The sequence below is a fragment of the Chinchilla lanigera genome, unplaced genomic scaffold (assembly GCF_000276665.1).
Source record: "Chinchilla lanigera isolate Chin_1 unplaced genomic scaffold, ChiLan1.0 scaffold00012, whole genome shotgun sequence".
NCBI lineage: Eukaryota > Metazoa > Chordata > Mammalia > Rodentia > Chinchillidae > Chinchilla > Chinchilla lanigera.
Window position 1 is genome coordinate 23,132,279 of NW_004955413.1, and position 18,020 is coordinate 23,150,298.

General features: G+C 52.2%; 1 protein-coding gene across 1 annotated transcript in view; it reads right to left on the minus strand.

Moving 5' to 3' along the window:
- Positions 1-4,090: 4,090 nt before the first annotated feature.
- Positions 4,091-18,020, minus strand: part of Cacng2 (calcium channel, voltage-dependent, gamma subunit 2) — a 111,863-nt gene continuing 97,933 nt past the window's right edge. The window contains exons 3-4 of the mRNA XM_005379165.2: positions 5,862-6,002; positions 4,091-4,954 (exon numbers count right to left, since the gene is read on the minus strand). Of these exons, the coding sequence (XP_005379222.1) occupies positions 4,419-4,954; positions 5,862-6,002 (677 nt within the window). The 3' untranslated portion in view covers positions 4,091-4,418. The remainder of the gene's footprint in view (positions 4,955-5,861; positions 6,003-18,020) is intronic.

The following is an 18,020-nucleotide window of genomic DNA, read 5'->3' on the forward strand; positions in this document are numbered from 1 at the left end:
CAAGCTGGGCTCAAGCTTGTGACCCTCCTGCCTCAGTCTCCCAGTCGTGGTTTAGTTCTTCAGTGGCTTTCACGGGTCGTTTCTCCAACATCAAGGGCCACGTCCTCCAGTAAGCTTTCCATGTCTGTCTTTCTCATCTGTTCGGGTTGAGAGAGTCTCCAGGGGCCCCTACAAGACCCTTCCCATCCTTCTGCCACTCCGTAGGGCCCTCTGGGGAGGACCCTTCTGCAGAGGGCCCCAGGGTCTTATCCTTTCAGGCTACATACTTTCCTGGAGAGAATGGAAACCCTAGTTTATGGAAGGGATGTTAAATGGGGCTGGTTTACTTTTTTTTTTTTTTTTTTGAGACAGGTTCTCACTATTTCAAACTGATCTTCAGCTCACTTTGTAGCCTAGGCTGATTTTGAACTCGCAACGATCCTCCTGCCTCAGCCTCCCTAGTGCTGGGATTATAGGCGTGTACCACCATGCCTGGCTTCAGGGCTGGTTTATTCTAAAAGAGAAACTTTTAGAAAGAGAAGATGTCACATTCTCTGTCTTTGAAGACCTGAGGGGCTGCCCTGCTGGAAAGGGGAGGGATCTGTGCAGTGCTGCGGGAGCATGAAGGAAGGTGTGGGTTTGAGTAGACTTTGCCACTGGCTGCTGTATAGCACCGGCCAGTGCTTCCTTGGGAAGGGGTGAGCCCCCTGTTCCTGGGGACATGCAAGTACCAATAAAAGGCAACCCATGTCCTGGGGAGTGGGGTCACCCTACTGAACGGCATCTAGGCCTCCTGTCTCCCAACTCTGAGAATCTGTGGCCTGATGATTGCTTGAAACGGGATGCAAGGAGTTGGAAAAGCACTTAAAGAAATTCGCCAACATGAGGACCAAGCTATAAAAAAAATCTTTATTTCATGTACCAGGATTTTTTTTTTTTTGTTTTGTATTTTTGTTTTGTTTTCTGCTTTTTAAAATTTTTTTTCTGTAACAGTCTGAAAAAAAAAATTAAAGGACCCACCGAGAAAATAAAATGGAGGTTGATTTCTTGAACCCGTTGGAGCTAGACACGAGCAATCGTCCACACCGAGGGGCAGTGCCCTAGTCAGCACCACCCCAGCTGCTTCCCTCCTGGCCCCCAGCCCCTTCCCTGCCGCGCCGGTCACCCACGCCCCCATGGTCTTCTTCGAGTGGACTCAGGCCCCGCACCTCCCAAGTGTCAGAACTCTGAGAACAGGCCGGCTTTCCCCGAGGGACAGCAAATTCGTGGGCTGCTTCTAGGGCTTCTCCCTTCTTGCTAGGCCTTGACCTGGTTTGGAATCTGGGGGTGATGATGGGTACAGCTGGTGGTGGTGGGGTAGCTGGTCATTTCTGCCCAGTCTGAGAGATACTTGGTAGCCACCACAGCTTGACCAGTTCCGCCTCTGGGCCCTGGGCTCTGCGGCCTCCCCTGCACATCTGGGCATGCGCTATGGGGCTCCAGCTGCTGCTGACCTGGAGGGACAACTTTCCTCTCCCAGACAAAAGACAGAATGCACGCACTCAACCAGCCGTTCTAGTCACCCGTTGGAGCCCCAGAAAGCTCGACTTAAGAAAGCTCAGGGCAGGCCCGGGTGGACAGTGGGAGAGAGTGGCTGCAGGTGACATGGGCCTCACGGGCTGGGACTGAATCACACACAGGCTGGTGGGAAATTTCTAGCTTGGAATTTTGTTCAGTCGGAACTGGTTCTGATCACTCTGGAGAAGAAAGGGGAGAAACCCAGGGTGCTCCTCGCTGAGTTTAACTTTGGGGAACAGGCGCTCCCTGGGACTATGCACAGCTAAAGCTCTGAGCTGCACAGAGAGGGGCGCAAGCCTTCCTTGAAAACCTTGGAGGATCTTTTTCCTTGACCCCCCCCCCCGCAAAGGCTGTGGGGAGCCCTGGGGACTGATCTCTCGAGGAAGCCTCCTTCATTCTGTGATAGGGCTATGGCATTAAAGAAAGGGGACACAAAATGAAGAGTGGCTTTGGGGACCTCTATGTCTTTGCCCTGCGTGTCTGAATGGCAGGATATGTTAGCTCTGTGTGTGTATTTTTGCTTTGATACTGGATGTGGGGACAGGGCTGGGGAGCACAGTGAGGAGCCATATGGGAGGTGTGTGTGTGTGTGTGTGTGTGTGTGTGTGTGTGTGTATGTGAGAGAGAGAGAGAGAGAGAGAAACAGAGAGAGAGACAGAGAGAGGGAGGCAGACTGGTGATTCGTTTTTTCTTCCCTTTTTTTTTGTTTTGGTACCGGGGATTGAACTCAGGACCTTGCACTTGCCAGGCAGGCACTGTGTCACTGAGCTACCTCCCCGCCCCCAACTGGTGATTTGGCAATGTTCTCAATGTCATTGGAGCTTGGTGGCAGCTGATTTGGTCATCCCTGGCATCTTGCTTTGCGCAGGTGGCAGCTCTTAGAAGTCACAGATACACAGAACAAGACTGGGCCTCCGGGGTGCATCTGTCTGCACACACGGGGGCGGGGGTGAGGGGGAACGTGGAGGCCCAGGGAGGCCCCACAGTAAGGAAGTGCAGAATCCAGGCCTGCACTCTGGCCAGTGCCCTCGCCATGCCCGAGAGCATGGTCAGCGTGCATGTGCCCGTGTATAGTGTGTGTGTGTATAGTAGTGTCATGGGGGGCACACGGGGCCATAAAGGCCAGTGTGGCGTTGTGGTGCTGTGGCTTGTGGCTTTGGAGGGCGGGAGTCAGTTTCTCTGAGCCGGGCACCTGGCAGGGTGTGGGGTGGGAATTGTAGGCTGGTTGTCCCCAGGAGCAGTCTCAGCGCGGGGCTGTGTGGATGGGGTGTGGCTGTGGGTCGGGTGGGCGTGTGCGGCCTCCTCTCCCCCGCGTTAGCAGCACCTCCTGAGTAGAAGGAAACGATTTTTCCAGCAGGCTCCCTGCAGCTGGCTGGGGCCTTCCTCCTTTTCCTCTGGCTTTAAGCCCAGCTCGCATCTCTCCATCTGTTTTGTTTTGTTTTAAATGGATTTGTTTATTTGTTTTCTGTTTTGTCTTTACAAGTTCCCTGCTAAATTTTAAGTCCCCCACCCCACCCTATTTGTTTTGTTTTTCACAGTTTAAAGCTGGAAAAGAATTAAAAGAAAAATACTATCTGATTTTCTTGCAAGTAAATCCACTTATTATATATTTACATTTATGTATAGTCTGTGGTTTTTTTATTAAAAAAAATCACCACTTGTTTTTCCTTTTTCTTTTGTAAAAAGAAACCTTTTTGCAGTGTCATCATTGGACCCTGGGCCCCGAGGGGGCGTCAGTGAGTCCAAGGACCCCCAAAGGGTCAAAGAGCCCCAGTCCCAGGGGACTGAGACCTATGAGTCTGGGGATCCACCATCACCCCAGGGTCATCAGGTGGCCCTGAGGTGAGGGGTGAGGAGGGAGAGCTCCTTTATATCCCCCCTCCCAGGGAGGGGTGGGTATCTCCTGACCCTAAGGACAGGAACTTGGGGATGGTGACCCCAAAAGGCTCACCCTGAGGATTCCGGGGTGTCCGGCATCTCTGTAAGCCCACGGCAGCCATCCCTTCCGCTCCCCTTTCCTCAAGGCCTAGGAAGTCATCACAGTGGGTTAGGACCATTAAGGACTGGGAACCAGGGGCTGGGGAGCCCCAAGTGCACCCCCTCCAGGCACCTAAAGGACAGGAGGGACCAAGACTCAGGCCACTCGGAGGCCTACAGTTGCCCCATCAGTAGTGGGGGGAGCCGGCTCCCGGGGCTCCCTCCCAGGGCTCCCAGGGGCCCCAGGGGCCTGGCAGTGACCATAGGCTCCACCTGGGGCTCCTGTCTCTACCCGCTACCCTCCCAGGAAGGCGGGGCCCACCGGGGTTAAAGGGAACAGAATAGTTAATACTGTTAGTTTTTAAACTTTCCCCACAGTTAAACAAACGAACAAACAAAAAGATAACAGAAAACCCTAATAAAAACAAAGACATCCTCTTCCTTTCCATTCTTTTTCTTTTTTTCTTTTTTTTTTTTGTTTTAATATTATCTTGGTTCCCTTTTATGGTTTTCATTTAAATTGGTTTTTATTAAATGTTAAAATAATGGTACATGGGAAGTCATGCATTTTCTTTTAGATTTATTTTCTATTGTTAATTTTTTAATCCCTTTTGCTTTGTTTTAAAGTTTGTCTTCCTTCGTTTATATTTTTCCACATTGCCTGTGGTCTTACATCTTTGTTCCTCTTATATTTTGCTGTTGTTTTTTTTTTTTTTTTTGTAATTTACTTGTTATGTTTTTCTCTTTTTTTGTTTTTTGTGTTTGTGTGTGTGTGAGTGTGTTTTTTGCTTTGGGAAGGTCTCCCCGCGGGCGGCCCTGTCCCCGCCCATGGGCCGCGCCTCCTCCCGCGCCCCGGGTCCCTCCCGCCGGCCGCGGCCACCACGCCACCAGCCCCTGGGTGGTGTTCATACGGGCGTGGTCCGGCGGTTGGCTGTGTTGGAGTGGAGAGAGTCCTTGTTCTCCTTCTGGATACAGTTGTGGACCTGGAGGAAGCTGTTGTCCCTGTCGGAGTTGTAGGTGGCGGTGGGCGTGGTGGTGGCCTTCAGGGGGTCCCTGCTGAGCGTGTACATGGAGATCTCGGTGGACGGCAGGGTGTTGAAGCCCTTGATGCCCACGGGCGAGGCGTCCCTGGAGTGAGAGGGCTCCGTGGAGCGCGAGCTGGAGCGGCTGCGGCGCTGGTAGCGGTAGCGATAGCTGGGGATGCGGGTGATGGCCGAGGCCTGGAGGTAGTCCGTGGCGCGGGCCGTGGCCCGCAGCTGTTTGTGCCGGTCGATAAACATGTGCACGGCCAGCACCCCGACCATCTCAGCAATGATGAAGGACAGGGCTCCGAAGTAGAAGGACCAGCCATAGGAGTAGCTGTTCTTTTTGGAGTCACTCTTAGAGGGGTCTCCGGCATTGGCAGATATGTACACGATAATGCCAATGATGTTACTCAGACCTGTGGTGGAAGAGCAGAGGAGGGGAGTTGGTTCTCCCGGGATGGTGCCACAGGCAGCGCGAACGGGTGGGGACTGCTGGGTGGACTGCATGGACAGAGGCGCCGGGACAGAGGACCCCTAGAGAGCTCTATTAATATTTTATCAGGCCACACAGAGACAGCCGGGGAGGCCAGGGTAATGGATCCAGACATGGGAAGAGGAGAAGAGAGAGAGGCATTCTACTAGTAACGATACAGTAGCAGATATTGTTTACTGAGCACTTACTATCTGCCTTCCCTGTTCAGTGTTCCTAAGTCCTTTACAGATGGTGACGCAGAAGCGCAGAGAGGTTAAACAAGTTGCTCAAGGAGCACAGGGAGGTGAAGCTGGTACAGGAGGGGTTAAGGCTGACTGCGGAGCCAGACTGCTGAGGTTCAAAGCCACTGACAAGTTCACCTCTGTTGGGGCCCCGCTCTGTAAGCTGGGGATGCTGATGGGCTTGTGGTGAGGGTTAAATGTGTGGATACCAGTGCCTGCTTTTGAGCCTGGGTGTGGCAGGGGACCCTAAGATGCCAGTCAGTTCTCCCCAGTGGCTCATGCTGTAGTTCCTGCTCCTTTTGGGGCATCTGAGGCAAGTGTGACGTGCCGCGTAAATGGGCTCAGGCACCTCACAGAGGGGACGCCTGCTCCCAGCTGGGACAGCGAGGGGGGAGCCTGTGGTTTCCTGTGTGGACTCGGCACTGCGCAAGGGTGGGGGGCAGGGCGGGGCCTCTGACCCCCCTCTCTCCAGCCTCCTTATCCCCTTACTTGTCTTGGGGAGGCAGAGGCTTGAGGGGGCCCCAGCCTGAGCCTCCGCTCACCTTAGGGGCTCCCTTCCCTCGCTGTGGGCTGGAGCCCAGCCCGCCCCGCCTGGTGCGCTGGCTTTACCTGCAGACACGAAGAAGATGCCAGCGCTCAGGATGATGTTGTGACGAGTCTTGTAGAACTCGCTGGCCGCGATGCAGAGGCCGCCCATGAACAGCAGAATCACACTCAGGATCGGGAAGATGCTCGAGGCCCTCACGGCCCCTGCGGAACACGGAGGGGCAGGGAGAGAGGGGCGTGGCCGTGAGATGGGGGGCGGCTGAGGGCAGCCAGCAGGAGCCACCTGCACCCACACAGCGGGGAGTCCAGGTTGCCTAGCAACACCAGGAGGGAGAGAAGGAGGGCAAGCTGCTGCCAGCTCACAGCCCTTCAGGGGTCCCCATGACCTCCAGGACCATTCTAGCACCTCACTAGGCACTCAGGGCTCTGTGTACCTTGGCCTCTGTCTCCCTTGGTCTCACCCTGCCTGGTCCCCATATTCCTTCTTGTCCAGCTTGGTAAAATTCCCAAGCCATGTCATTTCGTGCTGACTGTTACCATACCAAGCTCTCTTACTGGAATGTCTTTTCTATTCTTCTTTACTCAGCAAACTTCTACTCATCCATCAAAACCCAGCTCAAAGTCCTCTCCTCTGTGAAGCCTTCCCTGAGTTCCTTATGCATAGTTATTAGCTCTTTGCTTCATGGTTTGGGGAACTCAGGTGCCTGGAGGAGTGGTGTGTGGTAGTGATCAGGTGGAACTACCTGGCTTGGATTTGATTCTGGCCCTAGCATTTATTCTTGTATCTCTGTGCCTCACTTTCCTCTTCTGTAAAGCAGGGATGATGACAGTGCCAGCCTCCTAAGATTGTTGGGAGGATTAAATGAGTTAAAGCAGATAATAGATTTCTTTAAAAATTCCCAGGGCAATAGATGATACTTATTATAATACATACTTTTTTTTTTTTTGTCTGTTTCTGCCATAAGCCCTAGATCCCATGAGGCAAGCGCTGTGGCTTTTCCTTTTCATATTTTTATTTAATGCAAAGACATAGTAAACCCTCAATGCAAGCTTATCATTAAGAGAGAAGTGGTCAATATAGGGTGGGAAGCTGGGCATGGTGGCACACGCCTGTAATCCCAGCACTCGGGAGGCTGAGGCAGGAGGGTCGTTGTGAGTTCGAGACCAGCCTGGGCTGCAAAGTGAGCTCAAGGCCAGCCTGAACTGCATAGAGAGACCCTGTCTCAAAAAGACAAAAAGAAAAAAAAAAAAAAAGATGTGGTGGGGGGAGAATGGGCGCATTGCAGGGAAAAGAGAAAGTGAAAAGCAAAAAGCCAAAAAGAAAAAAAAAAAAAAAGTAAACACTTCAGTACAAGAAGGAGGGACTGATAACTGGGATAGGAGAGAAAAGAATATTTTATTTATTTATTTTTATTTTTTTGAGACAGGGTCTTGTTAGGTAGCTCAGGCTGGCGTTGAACTCTCTGTGTAACCCAGGCTGACTTTGCCCTTAAAGTAATCCTCTTGCCTCAGCCTCCTGAGAGCATTACGGTCATGTGCCACCACACTTAGTTTATTTTTTTTTCTAGTGCAGAGGACGGAATCTAGGGTCTTGAACATGCAAGGCAAGTGCTCTGTCACTGAGCCACAACCCCAGCTGGCAAAAGGTCATTTTGTTTCACGGTACTAGGGATTGAACCCAGGACTTTTGCACTGAGCAATGCCCCCCTAATTGATTATTTGTCTGTTTCAATTTTGAGACAGAGACTTGCTAAGTTGCTAAATGACCCAGGCTGAACTCTAACTTGTGATCTTCCTGCCTCAGCCTCCCAGGGTCTTAGGATTCCAGGCCCTCAACATCATGCCTGGTTAGAAAAAGAATATTTTAAGGGAAAAGAGGATGGCTAGAGTGTCCGGCTGTACTGTGGGAAGAGGGAAAGCAGAGGGAAGACAGCTGGTGGGCCGAACCAGGTGTGTTTGTGAGACAGCCATCTTGGAATGAGGACCAGAGTTGCAGGCCTCCACCAAGTGTCTCTGAGAGGTAGAAGAGTTTCTTTCTACTCAAATCCACACAGGAAGTGCAGGAGGAGTGCTGGGACCCCTGCTGATTCTCTGTCCCTCCCAGGTAGAGTGGCCGGGCAGGGACAGTTTTGGTAGTTTGTATGACTTTTAAGGAAGCGGCATCCTGCTAGCCACGAGGCCCTTCGGTCACACCCAGCTATTTGTTGGGAGGCAATTTAGGGGCAAAGGAACTAGGAGCAGGGACTCTTCTTAGCCTCTGTGTCCCACCCCTCTTTGGGTGGCAGAATGGCCCAGAAGGATTGGCAAGAAGTCCACTTTGTACTTAGACTTTTCTGAGCAGATTTTAGGTAGCTTTCTGTGACAGAAGTGATGTGAGAATCCTGTCACCACCCCCTATGTCTAGCAGAGTCTATGCTCCTGCTGCTTTTTTTTTTTTTTTGAGACAGGGTCTCGCTGCGTAGTTCAGGCTGCCCTTGAATTTGCTATGTAGCCCACGTAGGCCTCAAACACACATCGGTCCTCCTGCCTCAGCCTCTCAAGTGCTAGGATTACAGGCATGAGCTGCCACGCCCAGCTGCTCCTGCTGATTTGTGAGCGGATGAGGTTTTGGTAGGAGGGGCGTGGAGAAGGGTGGGCTCTACATGCAGCTGGAGCATGCGGCTAAAGCTGGCTGTGGATACTGAAGTCAGAGCAAGAGTAAGGGTGAGGGTGGGTGGGGCGTTTACGCTGCTGTCTGAGCCTCACGGGGACAGGGATGCCCTCTGCTCAGACCCAAGGGGGATGCTCCCTCTCTGCAAGTTACTTAAGACAATGCACTCCAGTGAGGGCTGAGACCCAGCCCAGGTACGTGGCACACACGTGTGCAGGGTACATGCAAGCTGGGCACACACATGCACCACTAACAGTCACCTTAATGCTCACATTTACATGTGTGTGGGAGCGGTGAGATCTTATTGAAGACCCAGGAGAATGGAGAGGATATTTGGCAAGCACCCACCCTCTGTCTGCTTGAGTTCCTTCCGAATGTACCGTTAAACCATTTCATCATCTAACAGCTCTCAGGATGCTTTTTTTTTTTCCCCCCTGATTTAGAGATAATTGAGGTTCAGAGAGGTAAAGAAACATCTCCAAGGCCACCCAGCTAGAGATCCAGGATTTAAATCCAGACTAGCCTCTGTACTCTTCCTGTGTGGCTTCCCAGGAGCCTAGGATGGGTGCTGACAGGTCTCGGGAATTGAATTTGGGTTCCCACTGCGCCGATCACTTGCTGTGCAGGGAAGCCAGGTGCCTCGCCCTCTCTGGTTTCCAAGTGGTTCTGCCCTCTGTATATGGGTCTAGTTTCTGGCCAGCTGGCAGGAAGAAAGCGGGTGCGATGTGACCTTTAAGGGCCGCGGTGGCTGCCGTAGGTGCAGAGGGAGGACTTCCTGCCCTGTGTGCTGCCTGGGGCAGACCCAGCCTCGCTCCCACTCAGCCCATTCAGCTGTGGGAGCTGGAGGCCCAGCCCAGCCTTCCTGCCAGCAGCAGGGATGGGGAGTTGGGGCTGGGGTGCTGTGTGTACACGCATGTGTGCACACACACATGCAGTGAGATGTGTGCGGATGGAGTGGAAGGAGTGGGAGGAGGGGACAGCTGTGTGGCAGGTGGCATGGGACAGTGTGGAGGGAATGGAACTGCTTCAGAAGGCAGGAAACAGCTTCTCATATCCTCTACACGGTGGTGGTGGTGGGGACATGAACACAAGCCTCTGTGGCCAGTGTAGCTGGTTCCAACCCACCCTCTTCTTTTTTATGGTACTGGGGATTGAACACAAGTCTTCACGCTGAGCTACACCCCACCCTTTTTCATTCTGAGACACGGTCTCCCAAAGGCAATAAGTTGCCCAGACAGGGCTCAAATTTGCAATTCTCCTGTCTCAGACTCCCAGAGTGCTAGCGTTACAGGCGTGCAGCTCCAGGCCTGGTCCAGTCTCTCTTGAGAGACGACCCTCTGCCCAGAAAGACGAAGACGGGGGCAGCCTGGCGCAGCACCGTGCCCAGGATGCTGGTTCATGAGAGCCCCATTCCAGGCCAGGAAGGATGCTTGTTAAGAGTAAGTGGCTTTTATTTACCCTTTTAGGTTCTTACACTAGGGAGACAATATGATGTTTACACATGTGGGTCTGATTTATTTCACTTATGAGAATGGTCTGTAGTTGCATCCATTTACCTATGAAAGCCTCGAGTTTATCTTTTTATAGCTAAGTAATACTCCATTGTATAAAAATACCACATTTTTTTATCCATTCCTCAGTTGATGGGCATCTGGGTTGTTTCCAAGATTTAGCTATAACAAATTGTGCTGCTATAAACATGGTTGCACATATATCGCTGTGGTATGATGTTTTTAATTCTTCTGGGAAAATACCCAGAAGGGGAATAGATGGGTTAAGTGGGACTTCCAATCCTAGTTTTGTGAGGAATCTCCACACTGATTTCCACAGTGGTTTCACTGATCTACACTCCCACCAGCAGTGAGGAAGAGTTCCTTTTTCCCCACAGCCTCTCCAGCACTTGTTATTAGTTGATTTCTTAATGATAGCCTAGTATAAGAACCTGAAAGAGTAAGTAAAACCCAAAATGTACAATAGATAATATGAAAGGGAAAAAAATTGCTCAAAGGAAGAAACAACTGGGATGAGGGAAAGAAGAAAAAGAAAGAAGGCAGGCAAAATATATCTACATCTATATATATCTATCATCTATATCTATCTATCTATCTATCTATCTATCTATAGAAGGAGAGCTGGGATAACTGTACTGCTGATGTCTAGTGGTTTATTGAAAAGAACAATTAATGCTTAAATTGTTTAAAATTTTGACCAATTCTGCATGCTTATATCTGGTAATCTGAGCAACTGATTTGAAGACAACAATATGCAATATAACAACCACTGGTGAGTTCCTACCATCTTGTCTAGTGAAACTCTCTATCATCTCTAATGTTTTTTTTTTTTTTTTTTGGTTTTTTCTCCGGTACCGGGAACCGAACTCACGATCTTGCGCTTGCCAGGCAGGCGCTTTTTGCCGCTGAGCTAAATCCCCAGCCCCTCTAATGTTTTTTAATTATTATTGTATAATTCTCTTTAATGGTTTGATCAATTTTGCATTCTTACATCTGGTAATCTGAGCAACTTCAATGAGGATAACAATATGTGATATAACAACCACTGTTAATTCCTATCATTTTGTTTTGAAACCCTGTATCATTTTTAATGTTTTTGCTTTGTTTTGTTTTGGTCTGTGATGATGGTATTTTCCTATTGTTCTTTTTTTAAAAAATTATCTTTAAAATAAAAAAAAAGTAAGTGGGCATCTGTGGGGTGGAGGGTGGTCTTGAGGGAAGGCTTTCTGGCTGCACTGTGTCACAGACTGAAAGGGGACTTGGGAGTTGGTCACAGCTGAGCTAGAACCAGGGCTTTGTCACTTACTCGCTGTGGACCCTTGGACAAGGCTCATTACCTGCCCAAGCCTCAGTTTCCCACCCTGTAGAATGGAGCAATAATAATAATGCCAGCTCCCAGCACTGTCAAAAGGCCTCACTGATCCTAGCGTGGTCCACAGAGCAGCAGCACTGAGGGCTGGTGAGAAATGCATCCCTCAGGGGGGCCCCCTACATCTATAGAATTAGAAACCACGTTTCAACAAGGTGTTCCTAACAAGGTTTGTGTGCATGTGAAAGTCTAAGAGGCACCACTGTAAAGATTACATTGAGAAAGGTCTGCACCACATCTGGTGGTAGGTGTAGAGTGACAGCCATTCAGGGTATTTTTGAGGCTCCTCCCCCTTCAGTCCATACACAACTTCCCCCACAAATTGTCCTGAGTTCCCATGGAGGTTGGTGTGGTCTTGGTGCCAAAATCAATCCCCAGGAGCAGAAAACATCCGATTTGTGCAATGAACAAATACTCATGGTTCTCCTAGAAAAAGCACCTGGCATTCCACAGCTCCTGCTAAACTTCAGGGAGCCCTGCTCTGTGCCTGGTTCTAAGGGCCTTGCATGCATTCAGCTGTTGGAAGCTACAGCAAACCACATGAAGCCATGCCCTTGGCTTTGAGGAGACAGCAAATACCTAAAGCAGGCAGCAGCAAACTTTTTCTGTAAAGGGACCACGAGTAGCTGGTGTTGGCTTTACTTGCCACATGGTCTCTATAGCAGTGTCTCCACTTTGTTGCTGCATGGAAATAGTCACTCACAGTATGTAAACCAATGAGTGTGGTGATGTTCCAATAAAACTTTATTGGCGGAATCAGTTAGTGAGCTAAATATGGCTGCTAGTGTAGTTGGTCACCTCTGGCAATAAAATGTACTACGCTAGAGAAGGACCTCGGGGTCTGGAGCAGGGAGACTGTATGTGACCAGAGGTGAGCCCAGAATAAATATAGATGGAGTGCCTGCTGCTGCCGGGTGCTGAGCTGGGCACGGGAGACATTAGGGCTGCAAATCCAGACCTGGTCCCTGTCCTTTCAAAGCTTATGTTCCCCTGAGGGATGTTTCGCTTTAGATCTGAAATGTCTGCCCCCAAGCCTCAGGTGTTTTGAAGTGATTGGATCTTGGGGTGCTATAATTGTCTGTGCATTCATCCCTCTGCGAGTTCATAGCTGAATACACTGCAAGGAGGCAGGGTCTGGTCAGAGGTGGTCACTGGGGTCATGACCCCGAAGGGTGCATTCTCGTCGCTGCACCCTCCCCTCCCTCTCCGCGTCTTGGCTGGCATGAGCTGAGCACCCTTTCCTCTGCCACGCCATTTCTGCCTTGGAGCCAGCTGACCACGGACTGGAACCAGGAACCTAAATAAACCTCTCCTCCTTTAAGTTGTGGGTGTTGGGGGACTGTGTGCAGAGCAAGGAAAGTGACGAAGGTAAGGGAGATAGATGTCATCAGAAGAGAACCACGATACAGTGCTGACAGAAAGGGACCTATAGGGCACATGAAGGTGAGAGTGGATGTGCTCCAGGGACTATTTTAAACACTGTATGTGTATCCACTCGTTATTCTCATCACAACCCTATGGAATGAGTATTTTAATTATGTCCTTACCCAGAACCTGAAGCCAAGCCCTGGAGAGGTTCAGCCATTTGTCCAAGGTCAGCGAACCCAGGCCCGCACATCTGAGCATGGGGGTCCCCTGCATTCGGACTCCCACTGCCTCCCTGTGCCTCCTCTGAGCGCATGTGGCATGCGCTCAGAGGGCTCCCCTGCGGGGGTGAGGTTGGGTGGGTGAGGGCGCCATTGAAAGGCAGGATGGAAGCAGACTGCGCAGAGAAAGCAGTGCAGCTCCTGCAGGGCCTGGAAGGGGCTGAGTCACAGGGAGCTCACTGAGGGGCTGGGGGACCATGAGAGTGGAGGCCTCTAAGGCCAGGCCGTGCAGGGCCTTATAGGCCCCCAGGCTCCATTGGGATGCGCTAAAAAGCTTTCCTCTAGCCTAACAGCGACGGGAAACATTAAAGAGCTCAGAGCAGGCACGGCTGCCGTGATGTGATTTGCATCTTAAGAAGCCAAAGTCAGGGTGGCTTCAGGCACCCAGGGACCCAGGGAGAAGGCTCCTCCCATCTGCTGGGTGAGAGGGGTGAGGGCACTTTGCCCAAGAGGGTGGGTGTGAGAGAAGGTTATAGTGTGACTTCAGGTTTGATGGATGCATTTGGGGAGAGAAGAAGGTGGCACTGGGGTGACTTCTGGGATTCAGTCTTGAATGCTGGCTGGAAAAACTACTTCTGGAGGCTGGGAGAGGACCCAGCTAGGAGCAAGGGGAGAGAAGGGGGAACTCAAGGTTTGGGGCAGCGTTTGAGGTACTCTGTGGAGGGGGCAGTTGGGGGTCGGGCAGGAGCTGGGCTGAGGTGCCAAGCATGGGTATCACAGACACAGGGGTGAGCACGGAGGAGCTCGCCCAGGGACAAGGAGCAGGCTCGGGCCCCAGGCGTGCGCAGCCTCAGTGTTGGGTGACTGGCTAGAGAAGACTAATAGGACAGTCGCCTTGCGTCCCTTGGGCTCCACTTCCTTCTCTGCAAGGTGGAGTGAAAATTCTAACTTGGTCTGCCTCGCAGCACTGCCGTAGCTAAACAGGAAGCACGTGGAAGCCTCTGAGAGTGCAGAACATCAGCAAACAGTGAAACACTGGTGGTTTCCTGAGCTGGCGACTGAAACGAAGTCTCCTAGGTGCCTAGGAACAAGCCGACCTCTCCCCTTTTGGGGGTGCTGACCCGAGTATCTATTCTTTGCAAATCCTCTTTTTGGCCAAATTCCCTTGGCAAATGGTGTTGAGATTTTGTGCTCCAGGAAGCCCCAACCTGTCTCACCGTGAAATCTCTCCCAGGGGCTGTGCTGTCCCTCACTGCTCTGGCGGAGGAGGTGGGGCGGCGGTTGTGTAGCGAAGAGGGGCTTGGGAGACCTGGGCCTGCTGCTCGTCCTGTGCCAGGGGCTCCAGGGGTCCTGGGTGTGTGCTTTCACCTCTCTGGCCTCGGATCTGCATGTGGTGGGGCTGGAATAGGGCATCTCTGTGGCACTGTCCACCTGTGGGTGTTCTGTGTCCCACGCCTCTCCTGCAAGGGCGGGCTGCCACCTCACTTGCTTCCGGAGCTTCCTTTACTAGTCACTCTCACTCGGTGTGTGGAGGACAGGCTCCCAATTTTCTGGGCAGAGTGTTAAGCTCTTTATGTATGTTGTCCCATGTGAGATTTGATCTAGTCTAATGGGACAAAAACACAGATGTGCTGGGTGGGGAGGAAGGAGCTTTCGACACTCATCTCCGTCCACGCTGTGCTGGGTGGTGTAGCCAGTGACCTTGGAAGTGCAGGGAGCACAGGACCTAAGAGAGAGGGAGGGAGAGAGAAGCAGAAGAAAACAAGAGGAGGCGGAGGAAGAGGAAGAGGAGGGGGAAACAACACACGGAAAAAGGAGAAATTTGATGGTGGAAGAAAGTGAAGTCAGAGAAGTCAACAGTGGTGGTCTTTAGGTTTGGGGAATATTGGATTCCATCCCTGTGGGGCTTCTCATCTTAGAAGAAAGCTGAGGCCTACGGGCCTGGCTCCCTGCCCCAGCCCTGCCAACCTCAGACCCTGGCACTGCTTTCTGCTCCTCTGGGTTGTTCTCCGTACACCTGCAGCCGGCGCCACTGCCACATCGCTGCTCTAAGGCCCAGTGGCCTCCTGCTGTAGAGCGAGGCCTCGTCTTCCTGCCGCCTCCCACCCCGCTCTCTATCCTTTGCACTTCCGTGTTGCACACCGCGCATGGCTCAGCAACAGTCGTGGCTGATGCCTACAGGTGCTCCAGGCGCTCCTGGCCGATGTGAAGAGCGGCCTGAGCCCAACTCAGCTAATCCTCATGGTGACCCTGGAAAGATCACAGTGGTCATTGACTCATTGCAGGGAAACCGAGGCCCAGGGAGGTTATTCGGGAAGGGACAGAGCTGGGTTTGAATCCCAGCAGCCCCCTACTGGGGGTAAATGCATCCCTCCAATAAGCCTCCCGAGGGCCTCCTGACTCCGCTGCTCTTGCCTGCCTTGATGGGTGTCCGTTCCCGGCTGGCTGCTTCTCCAGGGAAACCCCGCTTCTTTGGTGGCCTGTTCTTGCTCTCAGGTGGGGCAAGGGTCCCTGGGAAGGTGTCCACTCCAGGTGTAGTCAGGTACCTCTTTTGTGAGGGTGGGGGTGCCTGGACCCTCTCCCCCTCCCCATTTCTGTTCGGTTCCAACCCTGGGAAAGTGTAGCCGTGTGTGTGTGTGTGTGTGTGTGTGTGTGTGTGTGTGTGTTTGTGAGATCTTGGGCACCAGTTTCTTCCCCTCTCCCAGCAGAAGTTGTGGTTATAGTGGCCAGAGCACAGTAGGTTTGGGGTCTAGCACACAGTAGGTGTCTAACACATGACCTCAGAAGGGAGCCAGATTCTTTTGACTTATGTTCCTGCTTCAGATTACACTGTAACCATTAAGACACACCAGTTCCCCGCCCCTAGGCACAACAGAGACATACACACCGTGCGAGGATCCCCCCTCCAGCCCTTGTGTGCAGACACACTCAGACACACACTTAGATGTGTGGTACATAGGTACCAGGAGACACAGAGCCTAGCACAGACTCGTGTGCTCATGCACAACTTCACGTGGGACACACCCGTCATCAGCACCACACCTTGTCATGCTCCTCATGTTCTGTGTATGAGGGTGAGGACAGAGGCCACTACAGCAGGCCTGTCCCATGGCCCCCAGCACTACGTGGGGACACACCGTAGTCACTGCCCATTTCTGAGTGAGCACCAGCCTGGCTGTCACAGTGACCCAGGGAGGTGACAGGGGATCAGGTGTCACCTCACTCACCGATCACGGTCACTCCACTGTGGGAAAAATAGAGCTCTGTGAGTCGGGACAAGCTGTGGGGCTCCTCAAATACTCAGAGGCGAGGAATGGGAGTGCCTAGTCATTCATTCATTCATTCATTCATTCATTCATCCTTCAAGTGTTAATGGAGGATCCTCCTCCTGCTGGCCCTCCAGGTGGTGCGGACACTGCTGGAGGCTGGGCTGCAGGGTCTGGAGCACACGAGCCTGCTGCCTTCAAGCTCAGAGAGGAGCTCTGGACTCCTGTCCCAGCCAGCCAGCCCCTTGGTCCCTTCTCCATGCTCTGCTCCTCAGTCCTGCTGGTGAGCCAGAGGGCAGGGTGACCCCAGGTGGGGTCTCTTCACCTTCCTGGTGCTGAGATGTGGTGCGCTCACTGCCAGACAGACCTACCTCTTCTTTGCCCCCGAAACACGCCCTGCTCTTCCTGCTGGAAGGCGTCTGCTCTTGCCTTGCCCCCTACTGTCACCCTGTACCCTTCAGCCCCTTCCAGAACTCTGAAACCATCCTGGGACAGAGGGCAGGGACGGAGAGGGGTGCACTTGCTCATCGCTTGTTTCCTCCACTGAGTCAATCTTCACCACATTCCCCCTACTGACGACGGTGTCCAGTGCACGATGGGTGTCGGGTAAGTGTCTCCCGAGAGAATGAAGGAAAGGAATGAATTAATAATGCTTTTGGAGCCCAAGTGTGCCACAAAATCCTAGGCCAGTGGGTCTATCTACAGATGGCTCACCCTCAGGAACGGGGTTGTATGACAGGTGAGATGTGCAGGTGGGTGTGATAGACTTGAACGCTGCGCTGGCTCAGGCCCCACCCCCAGAGAAAGACCCTCCCACCTCCACCAAAGCCACGCCCACCTCTGGGAGTAGCCCCGCCCACCTTGCTCGCCCTGGGTGCTCTTCTCCTGGAAGCACCTGGTGCATGCATGGTTCTTCTTGGCATCTGACCATGACTTACTTCTTCATATCTTCACCCACCCAGTTACCTCCTTGCTCAGTCAACAAAGTGAGCTCTGTTGGGCTCCAGTTCTGGGCTGGGCCATGGGCTAGGGGTTTGGGGTGCAGAAATGCTTGGGGCAGGGCTCTACCTTCCAGCTGCTCATGACCACATAGGGTCATGACCATGCGTGTGAACCGGCAACAGTACAGTGAAGCTCACAGGGGTGAGATGAGATGGTTCAGGGTGCAGGGGAGGCAGAGGCATGGAGTCAGGAAGCGGTGGGTGTGGGGTGGGGGTAGGGGCTCCTTCGAGAGAAACCGTTCCTATCTTCCACTTTCTCTTGCTGACCAGCTTTTGCACTGTTGTTGTTGTCTAGTCCACCACTAGCACTTTTTTTTTTGGTACCGGGAATCCAACTCTGGACCTTGCACTTGCCAGGCAGGCGCTTATGCCTCTGAGCTATGTCCCCGGCCCCTACCACTAGCACTTTATAAATCGGGATCATCAAATGATGTCCAGTGCGACTGCTGCCTGCTTTTGTGAATGAAGTTTGGCTGGAATACCACCATGTCCACTTGTTTCCGAGGGGCCTGGGGCTGCTTTTGAGCAGAGACTGTAAGTTTTGAAAGGCTCAAGATACTCACTGTCTTGTCCTTTCTGGGAAGAGTTTGCTGACCCTAGTTACAGATGCCCCAGAAACATCGCTGAGTTTCACCAACTCAGATCAGACCTGGGGGACCCCTCACTGCAAACTCGAGTCCTAGCCTGTTGTCTTGGGACATCATGAAGAACTCTGCTGTGAGCTCAACTCTACTTAATGTGGAGGAAACCGGGCTGGGGATTTAGCTCAGTGGCAAAAGCGCCTGCCTGGCAAGCGCAAGGTCGTGAGTTCGGTTCCCGGTACTGGAGAAAAACCAAAA